We start from the raw sequence: 13,973 nt of genomic DNA, 5'->3' as shown, positions 1-13,973 counted from the left end.
AAAATGCATGAAAAGCGTGAGTTTGTGTCATCATTAATCTTTTGATATCTTTTAATCTTTTAAATAGAAAAGTTCCGAAGTTAATTATGTATCAAGAATTTTCCAAGATTTCATATATGATACTTGCTTGTTGTGATACTTGCTTAAGCCAAGTAGATTAATTTTATTAGCATGTGGGCTAGATGCCCAGGAAAACGAAGCAACAAGAAAACGGCAACATTGAAGCGCAAGTACATTCCAAAGTTGATGATTCTTGGACTCTATATTACTGACACAGATCACTGCTGCGGATCGCCACTTTAAACAAGCACGAGTTTTAAAATAAACATGATAAACACAAACATTAACTAAAGATCAACAACACTTAATTAATCGTTTTTTCATCGTTATAAACAAGCTTGCTAATCTTAGAGCAAGTACGTAGATATAGCCTTTTATGATTAGAACTTCTTGGCTTTTGTAGTCAAAACAATATTTTCGGTTTTAATGCATGTCTTTGCTATAAAATCTCGCTAAAATGTGCGTTAAAAACAATCATGAAATTTAAAAATAATTCGGTAACACTATAAAGAATGTAAAATATTTCTCAATAAACCTGAGTATATATAAAAGCAACACTATAGATTTCGTGTTTCATACGAACGTGTGGGCGGTGTACGGATTTAGCAAGCTAAAATTGGGTCGTCTACATGGATTGGTGTAGTAGATTACATTCTCTGGGCCATGATGTGATTCTATAAAAAAATTTCATGTAGATATGAAACAAATGTAACTGTGTAACATTGTAATACGTACATAAAGTGCGCGTACGAAATTAAATTAGTTCAAGGACGACAACCGTAAAATTGCGTACAAGTTTTAATCGTAGGCGGGTAGAGGAAAATTTTATTTTAATTTGATAATAAATACATGGAGTGTGGGGAAGAAATTAACCGAGCGCCTATCTGCCTATTTGCAGGAGCTGGTGAAGTTTTCGACCCGATTAGGTGAAAACTGCGACGATCTACAAAAGGCACTCGAGTTGATGCTAGGAATCCCTCATAGAGCAACAGATAATAAATTTATAAGTAATATCGAAGGTTACAAAGGAAATATTCATAAACTTGGTAGATTGCTCACGCACGTACGTATGCTTGTTAAAAGCGACATGTAAAATGAAAGTTGTGAAGAAATTTAAAATAATAGAAAAATTAATAAATGTAATTAATAATTATTTAATTGTTAATCAAGTAGAAATTACATCTGAATTTTCAGGAATGGTACACAGTAATTGATAAGGAAGGAAAAAGCAAAGAGAGATATTTATTTCTGTTCAAAGCGCGAATTCTCGTCTGCAAAGTCAGGCGGATATCGGAGGACAGATCGGTTTTCGTTCTAAAGGATATCATTCGGGTAAGAGGATGTTGTCAATTGTTACGATTATATTGTGATAAATTAAGATTAATTTGATAATGCAGTGCATTCATTTGCAATATATATATACTACTAGTTACCGGAAGTGGAAGTAAAGGATCACCCAGACGATATACGATCTTTCGAACTACACAATCCAGCTATTCCCAATTATCCTATCACTTTGGTAGCGCACAAGGATCCCGTAAAGGCTTATTGGCTTAAGGAGATCCGTCAATACGCCAGTGATTTGGTCGCCCTTGCTGAACACGCGGCGGATGATCTTCAAATAACCGAGGAGGAAAGCAAGGAAGAACTCAAGGACGACGAGAAACGAGTGCCGGTGAAGATCGAACCGTCACAGGCAAGTCAAGAATCACCTAAAACTCAGGATAATCCAGTAAAAAAAGAAGTAAATCCAAAAGCGGCGGAAGAGGTAAAAGCAAACCCGAAGGTAGACTCGACTAAAGATTCTAAGGTTGCGGAGAAGAGAAAGGATTCTGTAGGCGCGACAGACACGTCGGAAGTGAAAAAAACCAAAGTCGAAGAAGCTGAGGCAGACATGTCGCGAAGGTACTCTGCGAGTCGATACAGCGCTTCTGCGAAAGTTGTAGAAGGTGAGCTTTTGTTGACGAAATCACGAGTTGTTCATTTAGAAAGAAGATTAATAATATTTGCAAAAAATAATTTGCAGAAAGTAAATTTTTTGAATAATTTATTTTGACAGAGTTATAACATTGATGATAATCACTTTGTTCGAATGTATAAATAAAAAATTAATTCAAGCTTTTCGTTCAATTTTTATGAATATATTATATTTAATAAAATGTTTTCTAATTAAAATTTTATAGAATATTCATCAGTATCAAGCAAACGTAATGGCGTATCCTCGTACATGGAATCGTCGGCATCCGCGATCGAAACAAGAATGTCGTCCTCATCGCAGGGGAGAATGGGTCAGATGTCAGAAACCACGACTTCCTACGAAACTGCAATCACTGGTGGAACAGCAGCAGAATCCAATGTCGAAACCAAACCAGCCAAGATCACTCTTGGTACTGATGCTGGCAAACCAATCTTCATCAACACGATAGAAGGATGCAGCGTAGAACGTAAGTACGATATCGTTTATCCAGACATTACTTACAACGAATATATCGAGAAGATCATCCAATTGTCTGAAATCAAACAAAATAGATATTTATTTTATTGGATGTTTTAAAAATATAAGCAAGATAAGAAGATATTAAGCATTATAGAAAAAATGACGTTTATAATGATGATGCTTAATTTCTAGTTAGAAGTAGAAGATAAAATCTAAGCAGTTACGACCGAAAAATTTTTCCAAGGAGAAGGATTGTTATTATGTTATTCTTAATTTGTAATACGACTTAGTAAAAACGTTTTAATCTATTCAACTATTATCTTTAGCAATCAATTTTCTACTCGCCAAAATATAGTAAAGAGTATAATCGCCAAAGTTATAACACATACATCATTACAAGACATAAGATACATTTTTACTGTTCTAGCGATGCGACCAAAAAAGGCATTGATACACGCCATAGGTAAAGTGATTCGTACTTTGTTTAGTTTACCAGCGTTCACTATTCTCTGCATTTTCTTCATACATTTCTTCGTTGACTTCTCGTATTTCTCTTGTAGCCAGCTGAGTAAATTGCTTTTAGACGTATTACTACGTGGCTGGTCAAACATGCTTCATCGCTAAATCCTAGATGTTCGCGCTATCTTTACACTAAACACATTTCAAATTCTACACTGACAAGCTACTCTGACATCGAGACAACATCTATACATATTCACATTTCTATACACATTTACACTGACATCATTCTGTTTTTACATTATCTTTATCACTTGGAAATTCGTTTTACTTATTTTACAGATTAGTTAATATTATTAGTGTTATAGCTTATATTCAGGTATTCTAACAAGATACGCTTTATAAGTTGCTTCATCAATCATTTATCATGGATAAGGCAACATGGAGACACTTTATTACAAATATATATCTTGCACAACATTTTTTATATACATGGCACATTTTTTATAATTCATTCTTGTCGATCGTATTTAAATTACATAATAATATTCCTCTACGTCGAAAATTTGTCTTAACGATGCATTATGTTCACTCCCTTATAAATTCATAATTAGAAACAGACTATTACGTGTCTTAATCATATTTGGTGTATCTATACCTTCATAATGCTTAAAGAACTCGTGTTAAAAAGTGACATTCTGATATTCTGAGTACTTTGAGACAGGACAGCTGTACCTGAATTGACGGACTTGCTTTTTTCGCATTCTCATTCCTCCTGGGATCATAAATCTATTTTTGCATCATGCTAATTCATATTATTCTATTTTTTTTATGCAGCCGGAGAAGTTGCTACTTTCGAGTGCACGATGTTGACCTCCGACGCGACCACCAGGATGCAGTGGCTAAAGGATAACAAACCGATGGAAGACAAGCTAGCTGATCGTGTTACTACTACACTGGAGAACAATATGTGCAAACTTGAGATCCAGAATGTTCACGAATCCGATTCTGGCATATACATTGCGCGAGCTCTGAATGCGAATGGTGAAGCGACGTGCACCGCGCAACTGGTGGTCCAACAATGTATGTCATAATTATTTCATATAATGCATAAAGATTTTATTATAAAAGATGAATGCTGAACATGTTTAAAACCTTTATTAAACATTTGCCAGATATCTTCTAAACTTTTTTATAAGTTTTTATATTTTTCAGATATTTTTTGAGTAAGAAATTTGTAAAATAACTCTTTACTGATTAAATTATTGCAGTGAGTCCGGAAGAGAAAAAAGCGAGAGCGGAAGCAAATGCTCCTATATTCCTCGTGCGTTTGAAGGACACTGAACTTCTCGAGAATACTTATCTACGCTTCATGATTAAAGTTAAAGGAGATCCTAATCCGGAAATAAAATTGTAAGTCTCGACCACAGATATTTTTAACAAATTCTCTTAGAATTAATAGAAAATAAGTAATGCTGAAAAAAATTTCCGTATCAAAAACATTTTGTCAGCCAATCACGTAACATGAAAATAAAAAAGATGCATTAAAGATCCATCAGAAGAATATCTAAAATAGTGGGATCCTAAATATCCTTTGCAGTTTTACGTTAATATTCACAAATTAAATGCTTTCATCCACAGCTTCAAAGATGATGTTTTGATCGATGCAAAACATGAACGTGTGAAGATCATTCGGGATAATGCCGAGAAAGGATTTTACGAACTAGTAATCGCCGACGTTCAGAAGCAAGATGCAGGAAAGTACTCGTGCACGGCTATGAATCGCTATGGTGAGGCCACATGCGAGGCAGTGGTGACGGTAACAGATGAGAAGCCGCTTTTCCAGGGTCTTCCAGAGGGCCTTCTTGAGCTCGGAACCGAGCCACGTTTCATATGGTCTCGCGATGGACAACCATTCGATCCTGAGGAAAGATTTAAGGTTCTCTTCAAGGATAACGAGGATACTCTGGCACTGGTGTTCCAGCATGTAAAACCCGAGGATGCCGGTCTTTACACATGCGTAGCGCAGACTAGTACAGGTAAAATTATAACATTTAATATTATTAAAAAAAATGTAGTCCGAGTATTTTAAGTATTTAAAGTTTTCTGGTTTTTATTCGATCGTGGAAAATTTTAAACTAAACTTTTGTAGGGATAAATAAGAAAATATTTTAATCAGTTTTTTAAAAATATTTCTATTGCATTTCACATTATACATACTTAATGCATATATAAATAAAATCAATATATTAATTCACAAATAATTATAAGAAGTCACAAATATTACGTAGGTAACATCAGCTGCAGCGCGGAGCTAACAGTGCAAGGTGCCGTGAATCAATTGCTGAAAGACCCGGAAAAGCCGAAACTTCAAACGGAATCAAGACAGTCTGAGGTGAGCGCCGGCGGTTCCGCAATGTTGGACCTGCAGGTAAAAGGCTATCCCAAGCCGGATATCAAGTGGACCAAAGACGGCCAAGAGATCATAGCTGGCGGTAGGATCAAGTATCTCTGGGAAGACGAGGAGTCCCTCTCGTTGGTAATTAAACAAGTCACCGCCAAGGACGCTGGCGTTTACACCATCAGGGCGAAAAATGATCTCGGCGAAGATAGTACACAGATCGAGCTGATCGTCAAATCCGCCCCGAAGATCACGCAGAAGCAGCCCGACATGACCATCCTCATCGAAGAAACGGGCACCATGACCGTAAAAGTGGAAGCTACGCCATCGCCGGAAATCACATGGTACAAGGATGGCCAGTTGATCGAGGAAAGCGATCGTATCAAGATCATCAAGGAGGACAGCGATACGTACAAATTGGTGGTCAAGAACGCCAAAGTGACCGATGGAGGTTCGTACTCGATTGTCGCACGCAACGAAGTTAATCAGACGACCGATATCTGGAAAGTTGGTATCAAGTGCCCGCCGAAGATCAAGAAGGGGCTGGGCGAACCACGAGTGATCAACGAGGGTGACACGTTGAATCTTTTGATTGAGGTGGACTCGGAAACGGAGGCGACGGTCAATTGGCATAAAGATGGGCAGCCCTTGACTGCGAGCGATCGCGTGAAGATGACGAAGAGTGGTAATAATCATATACTCACGGTCACTGGCGCGGTGGTGGAAGATGCGGCAGTTTACAAGGCTGAGGTGGTGAACAAACACGGAACTATTTCGGACGAAACGAGAGTCAGGGTGTGTAATTTGATTTTGTCGATTTTAATTTTAATTGTATTTTGAAGCCATTTTAAATCCAAGTAAAGTTTATTAAATTATTAAATAAGAAAAAATTCGATTGCACTTTCAGTCACCTAATGGACACATGAAATCTTTACAGGTACGCGGTATACCGAGGTTCAAGACAAAACTGTGCGACATTAGCGCGAACGAGGGCGAACTGAACGTTGAGTTTGTCGTGGAAGTTGAAGGCTTCCCGAAACCTAGTGTGCACTGGTTCCTGGGCGACGTCGAAATCACGGAGAAGCGTACGGAGTACACTCGCGTGGAAGAAGGCGACAATTACAAGCTGATCATCAAGGAAGTGAAGACTGAGTTGAAGGGATGCTACACCTGCAAGGTGCAGAACGAATACGGCGAGAATTCGAGCAGCTCCAACTTGACGGTGAACACACGGCCGAAGTTGTTGAAGAAATTGGCTGATCAGAGACTGAACGAGGGTGACACTCTAAACTTGAAGTTAGAAGTGTCTGGTACACCAGATCCAGAAGTCAAGTGGTACAAGGATGGCGAGGAGGTAACAGCGGATGCCAGAATCAAGATCAGTAGGGACAGCCAACGCAAGGAGAGCTATGACCTGACAGTGACGTTACTGAAGGGCAGTGACGGCGGTTTGTACGAAGTGCGGGCTGAGAACGAGCTAGGCTACGTGACGAGCAAGAGCAAGGTCATCGTGTTGAGTAAGTATTCACATCTTGGTTTTTTATTTAATTTAGACTTTAGAACTCGATTTTAACTCAAGTATAAGTTAAACTCTAAGTTGACACAATGCAGTTATATTTGTAATAACAGTGCAATTGATTTCGTATTTTTGAATGAGAATTGCTTTATAATTAGCCTCTGCAATTTTATAGATATTTATTTTTGAACGGGCTCATATTTAATCTTACAGTCGAGTTCTAAAGTTAAACGCGAAGATAATCTTGACAGAGTTAAGAATATCACACGGAGATAATTAAAATCGTGATATTCGCCGAGATGACGATCAGCAATGCACAGTATATATTTCTAGTTTTTGAGAAATCGCAGCAGTAAAAATCGTCGTGTTTCAGTAAGTACTGGATGTTCAGATGAAACCGTATGATTTCCTCTCCGTTTTACCTCTTGTTTCCTAATTTTAGAAATGTTTAGATGACCTTTAATGACGAGGTTTAGCGATAGCCTTTCTCTTATAATTCTCTTAGTTGTGTAAAACAGCTGTGTGTTAAAAGGACTCTCCCGATTTCCTTAAACAAAAGGGAAGAGCATCTTTTTCAACGCGTCACATTATTGACGTTGACGCAAAACATGTTACTTCTTCTCTCTGTCGTTTTATATATATATCCATTTTTATATTACAATGCGCTTCTGTGTTGCTCCAAAATATATCCGATTTCTTTTATGTGTTTCGATTTTCTTGAACGTGTAACTGTCATAAGTGCTGACATATCGCGTCATAAAGCATGTTAACGACAAAAATTCGAAAGAATGTACTTCCGTAGCTGAAACGGAAGATGAGAAGGTCGATGAGAAGGTAGAGCCTCCGAAACAGAAAGCTGAGAAAGTGAAAATGGAAGACTTTCAACCGAAGAAATTGGTAGAAGAAGAATTATTGGAGGAAACTATTATGCACGCCGGAGAACCGGAAGGTAAACATGCGCGCCAACGCGCCTAACTGGATTAGAGTGCATAAGAGTGAAACAGAGCTTTGATTTAAAACACTTTGCTTCGTTTAAAACAGAGTAATACGAAAACTCATATATATATTATTAATTATTAATTATCTATTTGTTACAGTAAAAATACTTCTTTTTTTTAAATATTTCTGTCATTAATCCCAGAATTAAATTTTTTTCTTTTAGATAATTTATATTAAAAAATTCTATGCACTCTATCAATCAACCAAGCATTTAAGTTTTTCGGAAACTTTCTTTAATTTTAATTTTTTTATATCTTTTTTACGGGAGATATTTTACATTTGATGATTAGAAGCAGTCAATATCGTTTTGTACGCTCGTTTTGCTTAAATTACATGTAACATGCAAACTGCAGTTTTGCGTGTAGCACATTGTATAACATAAATTACACATAAATTACGCACGCACGATATACAATATAACTTAGCAATACCGAAGTGGTATCTGGTAAAGATTCCTTTAGCGATAGTTTTGTAGCTAGACAATATCTGATAAATTTAGGTCGCGTCAAACTGGAGAGACAGAACATCCAAGTAGTTCAAGGGGATAAAGAAACTATCACGATCTCCGTGGCTTCTACAACATCACACGAGGCTCTACTCACAGGTAATTCCACATATACCACGCTAGAAACTTATATTACTATTCAACTGAAATAGCCAAACAACGTAAAAGTCTAAAAAACAACGTAAAAGTCTAAAAAATATTCCCTAAAATTTTATTACAAAATTTTTAGGCATTTATGTTGTACGGATATTTAATTCGTAACTAACAATCGCACAGACAAACACAGGAAAACACAAAATCACTTTCTCAAGATTATGCATGTATGTCAAAGATATCATTTCGCTTAAAAAGTTTCATCATCTTCTACTTTAATCATAGTCGAGGGTAATTCTATTTTGGACTCGTCACGTGGTTTTAAGCAATACGCAACTTATATGAAGAAATAATTTCTTTTTAATAGTACAAAAAAAATTTCTAAAGATATAAGGAAGACTGCGCAACTCCACGTAAACGTTAGTAGTCGAAACTATCAGGTCAGGCCATTCACAGGTCCCGATGAAAGTCACACGATCAGCAAGATGACGACGACTAAGGTTGAATGTCGGGAGTTCGGCATTGATTCAGGACCCCAGGTTGAGGAAGTCGCTTCTTATGCCTACACAGTGCAGGAAGAGAATTCGAAGCCACAGAATGGTGTGCTCATTGAGGAGTTTTCTGAGGCTGAGGAGAAGAAGTCGAACCTAAACGTCAATCGAGGCGTCACGATAGTCTCCGTTTCTGACGATGAGTCGACCTTGAAGGCATTGTCGCGAGACGTTAGCACGGAGGACGTGCAACTGGCTGATCAACTGCCAGAAGACCAAAAAACGACGAATGGATTATCTGATGAATTTTGCTTCAATGGACCAGAAGAAGAAAAGAGCTTGGAGGATATTAAATTGCACAGAATGTCCAGAATCACGGAGACCATTGTCGAAGAGCGGTCCTCCGAGGAACCGTTGTCGGCAGTGCTGTCGAATCAGATTTCGCAGCAAGAGATTTCGGAGATGAAGGAGATGAATTTGCCCAGTCAGAGTCCGGTCATTAGCGATGTGAGTCCAGCGAAGAAAGTTGCAGAGAAAACTGTTGGTCAACCAGATACTGCCGTGAAGTTATCGCAAGAAACTGCGAAGCGAGAAGAGGCGGAAACTGCCACAGTGCCAGCAAGCTCATCGTTGTCAAGACAGAGTTCTCAGAAAGCACAGTTAGATGACGATGCGGAGATTGACGATGATATGAAGAACCTTCTAGATCGTGTTAAACGACAACGTAGCGTGCTAGACGAAATCCTTGATAAAGAATCGAGCAGAGAGTCAGGTACGACTGCGAAGTTCCATCGGCAGCTAACTCTAATCTCCCAGCACCACGATTCGTCGAATCATGAATTACATATCACTTTTTTATTTATGTTTGACAGATGTATCTTATTAATTTTCCCGTTTTTTTCCTCTTGCATGTTGTTGAGTTTGCAATTTCATCACTTCGATAATATCTGTTTGTCTGTATGGAAATATAAAACATTGATTAAGGAAGAAATTAATGGAAATTCTTCAGATTATAATTCTTAAAAATCTGATTAGTTTTCTTGATTTATATTAATATATATTATAATATATCTTTTTAATTCGATTAAATATTATACACATTCTTTTTTTTATATTATATTTATGTTTATACATAAATATTTTAATTATATTTCCATGCGGAATTATGTTACTTATCCATATTTCTAAAATCTTACTTGGCATTGATTTACTGCACTGAACTACTCTTCGTTATCTTAAAGGGTATATCGAGTAAGGTAAGGTAAGGTTGCAGTTCTTATTTAAAAAAATGCTAATTAATTTTATAATTCTCACGCGGTTTGTGCTGAGCACTTGAGAGTAAGTATATTGAAAATGTACGTCATTTAATATAACAGATGCAATAAAACACAATTGATGATTAAGTGACAACTTTGATGCACAAGTACATGAGTGTTGGGTTTAGATTTATTTCTGCGAACAAGGAAATTGAATTAATAACAACGTTGTTTGGTCAGTCACTTCACTGATGCAGCCTAAGCACAATTACAAAAGCTCTGCAGAAAGAAGGGTTTGTTTAAACGAAACACGGTCACGTGCGCAATGAAATTCCGATGATTCATGTCTCGACTCTTATTTCTCACAGCTCCGCCTCACATCGTAAGCACCGATCTCACCGATCGAACGATCTTCGAGACGCAGAACACGAAGTTCGAAGTGCAGGCCACCGGTTTGCCAAGGCCGGATGCGAAGTGGATGAAGGATGATAAACCACTTCGATCTGGAGAACGAGTGAGGATCACGGCGTCAGGAGAGTCCTACGAGTTGGATCTCAGTAAGGCCACCCTCGAAGATGAGGGCGTGTACACGTGCGTTCTTACGAACAAATTGGGTGAAGAAATCGTTGAGGGCTATTTGACCATTGGCACTGTCGATGAGCTGCGGAAACCGAGATTCACCGAGCCTCTCAACGATGTCGACGTTGCTTTCGAGGGCAACGGCGAGTTTAAGGCTGTCTTCACGGCCGATCCGGTTCCCGATATCACATGGTACATATTATTATAGTTATAAAATCTTGTCGATTTTGTATATTTTCTCGACAAAAATAGGATTCCAATATAAAAAATAAATTATTATATTTGATTTATATTATTATTTGACATGTAAATGTACGTGTTTCTCAGGTACTGCAATGGTCATGAAATTCCACCGGACGATTCTAGACTGAAGTGGACCATAACGAACGCACCAGCAGCAGATAAACTGACGGAAAGTACAGTTATTCTGAAGGTACCGAAATGTACAAAAGAAGATACCGGAGAGTACACTCTGAAGCTAAGGAATAAGTACGGCGAAGCCGAATCTAGCGTAAGTAGCGGATCGATAAAATTGTGGAATATAAAAAAAGATAAGATATATTAAACAACACACAGTATGAGATTTGTTATGTTTTTACAGGCATTCTTGAGTCTTTTATTGAAACCAGAAATTGACAGCTTCAGAGATCACACGGAATCAGTTGATGAACGAGTCGAGTGGCAAGCTATTATTAAGGGAAATCCAAAACCCGATATCATATGGAAAAAGAATGGCAAAGAACTGCAAAAGGACGAACGATATGATATGGAAGAGGATAAGAGAAAATGCAAATATAAACTTATTATCAAAAAACTCAGTTTGGAGGACGAGGGAACCTATACAGTCGTGGCAAAGAACTATCTGGGCGAAGCAAGTGCTCAAGCTGTTCTCACGCCTCACAGTAAGTGATGTCAGATATTTCAGAATATAGGAACAACATAGAAGAAATATTCTTCGAACATTTTTGCTTCAATGAGTTGCAATTTCGGAACATAAAAACCGTTTGTATTTTTCGCAGCCGAAATTCCAACCTTCCTGAAGGATCTGTCGAAGATGCAGTGTAGCGATCGCGAAGACGTCGAACTGAAGATTCGCGCGACCGGAATTCCGAGGCCTAGCGTTGAGTGGCTGAAGGATGGCGAGATCGTTAAGGAGGGTGACAGGTACCAGGTGACGACTCACACGGATGGCATAGTCGACAGCACCCTCTCCATCAAGACCTTCTCCGCTAACGACGTCGGTACAATAACGTGTAAGGCGAGCAATGTTGCCGGAAACGCGGAAACCAGCTGCGAGCTATCTATGACGTTAACCGCGCCTTCATTCGGTAAATCGTTACCGAGATCGGCGGAAGTCGACGAGGGTGAACCTCTGGAACTGAAAGCCAAAGTGGATGGTAGCCCAATACCTAATGTCGCTTGGTTCAAGGACGGCGAGAAAATTACACCGGATGATCACGTAAGGATTATTACTCTGCCAGATGGTAGCACGAAGCTTACGATTGACAATGTGAAGCCTACCGATTGCGGCGCTTACAAACTAGTCGTTACGAATCCCAGCGGTGAAGACTCCTCACTCTGCGCTGTTGCTGTTACACGTGAGTGAATCGTTATCGCATCTCTTATGTTCGCTAAATTGTCGCATAATAAGAAAATTAAATAAAAATCTGCAAATTTTTTCACATCCTTTAAGATGCAATAAATATAATCTTCTATAATAACAAGATTTTTAGTGATATCAGTAGTAATATTAATTATTACATTAAAAAATTGTAAATTTTTTACGTAATATTAACTACGTAAATATAATCACGTGTACTTACTATTTATTCCAGCTGAGCGAAGGAAACCATCGTTCACGAAACCGCTGGAGGACACAAAGGCGGTGGTTGGGCAACCGTTGAAATTGGAGGCTCAAGTCCTAGCATTCCCGAATCCGCAGGTGCAATGGTTCAAGGATGGAATACCGCTGAGGCACACTAAGGAAATGTACTTCATGAATGAGCCAAATGGCCTTATTGGATTAAGAATGGATTACGTACGCCCAGAGGACGCCGGTACTTATTCGTTAATTGTGTCCAACGCTCTCGGTGAGATAACTGGCACAGCCAAGGTAGAAGTGGAGGAAAGGGAAAAGCGACCAGAGTTCGTCACGAGTCTTCAGCCACAGACCGCTGTCGAGGGTTTCCCAGTAAAGATGGAGGTGAAGACTACAGGAAAACCGGCACCCGAACTCAAGTGGCTACGAGACAACGAGGAGGTAACAATGTTTATTCATTTATACTGCTAACAAATAAATACTACTGCAACTTTTCGAGCTGCATTGCTTCAATTTTTAAAACAATTCCTAATTAATTAAGATTGTTTTTAACAATCTGCTTTTAAACATACTTTTAGATCGTTCCAGACAATAAGCACATAAAGATTGTTAGTCAACCAGACGGCAGTCAGGCTTTAATTCTCGACAAAGCAACACCGGAAGACGCTGGCGAGTATCAAGTGGTGGCCGGTAACACAGAGGGTACTGCATCTTGCAAGGCCAAGCTGGACGTCGCCGGTAAGGTGAAGTCGGACACACCGGAAGAGAAACCGGCGTTTACTAGTCCTATGCGCGACGTATCCATTGAAGAAGGTCAACCGCTGACGATGGACGCGTCGTTCATCGGCAATCCAATTCCTGACGTCAGTTGGACGAAGGATGGTGAACCGGTCGAACCGTCGGATCGCGTCATAATGAGCTGCGACGGCAAGAAGGTCAGCCTGCAGATTAATCCGTGCGAGCCGAAGGACGCAGGCGTCTACGGCTGCCGGCTGAGCAATCCGCTAGGCGAGGACACCACCAGTGCGAATGCCATTGTCCGCAAGGTCTATCAGTCGCCAATTTTCACGCAGAAGTTCACGGATCTGCAGCAGATGCCCACGTTTGACGCCAAATTCCCAGCGCGCGTCACTGGAATACCGCAGCCGGAAGTGAGCTGGTATTTCAACGACAAGCCGATTTTAAGAGACGACGAGAAGTACAAGATAAAGCGCGACGGCGACGCCTGTTGCTTGTACGTGAAGGACTGCACGTTTGACGACTCGGGACGATACAGGTGCAGAGCGGTTAACAGAGGTGGTGAAGCGGAGTGCGCGGCGAATCTGGCTGTGGTCGACAAGATGTAAGATTTTGCGAAA

At 39.2% G+C, this 13,973-nt stretch overlaps 1 protein-coding gene across 9 annotated transcripts in view; it reads left to right on the top strand.

Annotated features, from left to right (window-relative positions):
- The window catches only part of LOC105275527 (obscurin), a 43,015-nt gene that overhangs the window by 22,443 nt on the left and 6,599 nt on the right, over window positions 1-13,973 (top strand). For 7 of the 9 annotated variants that reach the window (XM_026971728.1, XM_026971724.1, XM_026971725.1 and 4 more), the window contains 19 exons: window positions 959-1,123; window positions 1,255-1,392; window positions 1,490-2,009; window positions 2,244-2,504; window positions 2,925-2,960; window positions 3,794-4,039; window positions 4,228-4,369; window positions 4,598-4,995; window positions 5,248-6,152; window positions 6,295-6,874; window positions 7,676-7,822; window positions 8,372-8,476; window positions 8,927-9,733; window positions 10,586-10,988; window positions 11,124-11,307; window positions 11,398-11,698; window positions 11,816-12,394; window positions 12,632-13,056; window positions 13,194-13,957. In XM_026971728.1, coding sequence (XP_026827529.1) covers window positions 959-1,123; window positions 1,255-1,392; window positions 1,490-2,009; window positions 2,244-2,504; window positions 2,925-2,960; window positions 3,794-4,039; window positions 4,228-4,369; window positions 4,598-4,995; window positions 5,248-6,152; window positions 6,295-6,874; window positions 7,676-7,822; window positions 8,372-8,476; window positions 8,927-9,733; window positions 10,586-10,988; window positions 11,124-11,307; window positions 11,398-11,698; window positions 11,816-12,394; window positions 12,632-13,056; window positions 13,194-13,957 — 7,106 coding nt within the window. The remainder of the gene's footprint in view (window positions 1-958; window positions 1,124-1,254; window positions 1,393-1,489; window positions 2,010-2,243; window positions 2,505-2,924; window positions 2,961-3,793; window positions 4,040-4,227; window positions 4,370-4,597; window positions 4,996-5,247; window positions 6,153-6,294; window positions 6,875-7,675; window positions 7,823-8,371; window positions 8,477-8,926; window positions 9,734-10,585; window positions 10,989-11,123; window positions 11,308-11,397; window positions 11,699-11,815; window positions 12,395-12,631; window positions 13,057-13,193; window positions 13,958-13,973) is intronic. The other 2 variants (XM_026971726.1, XM_026971727.1) reach the window with 2 other exon arrangements.

This window comes from Ooceraea biroi, chromosome 8 (genome assembly GCF_003672135.1).
Source record: "Ooceraea biroi isolate clonal line C1 chromosome 8, Obir_v5.4, whole genome shotgun sequence".
NCBI classification, from domain to species: Eukaryota; Metazoa; Arthropoda; class Insecta; order Hymenoptera; family Formicidae; genus Ooceraea; species Ooceraea biroi.
Note: the sequence above shows the minus strand (reverse complement) of the source record. Positions and strands in the feature narration are given on the sequence as shown.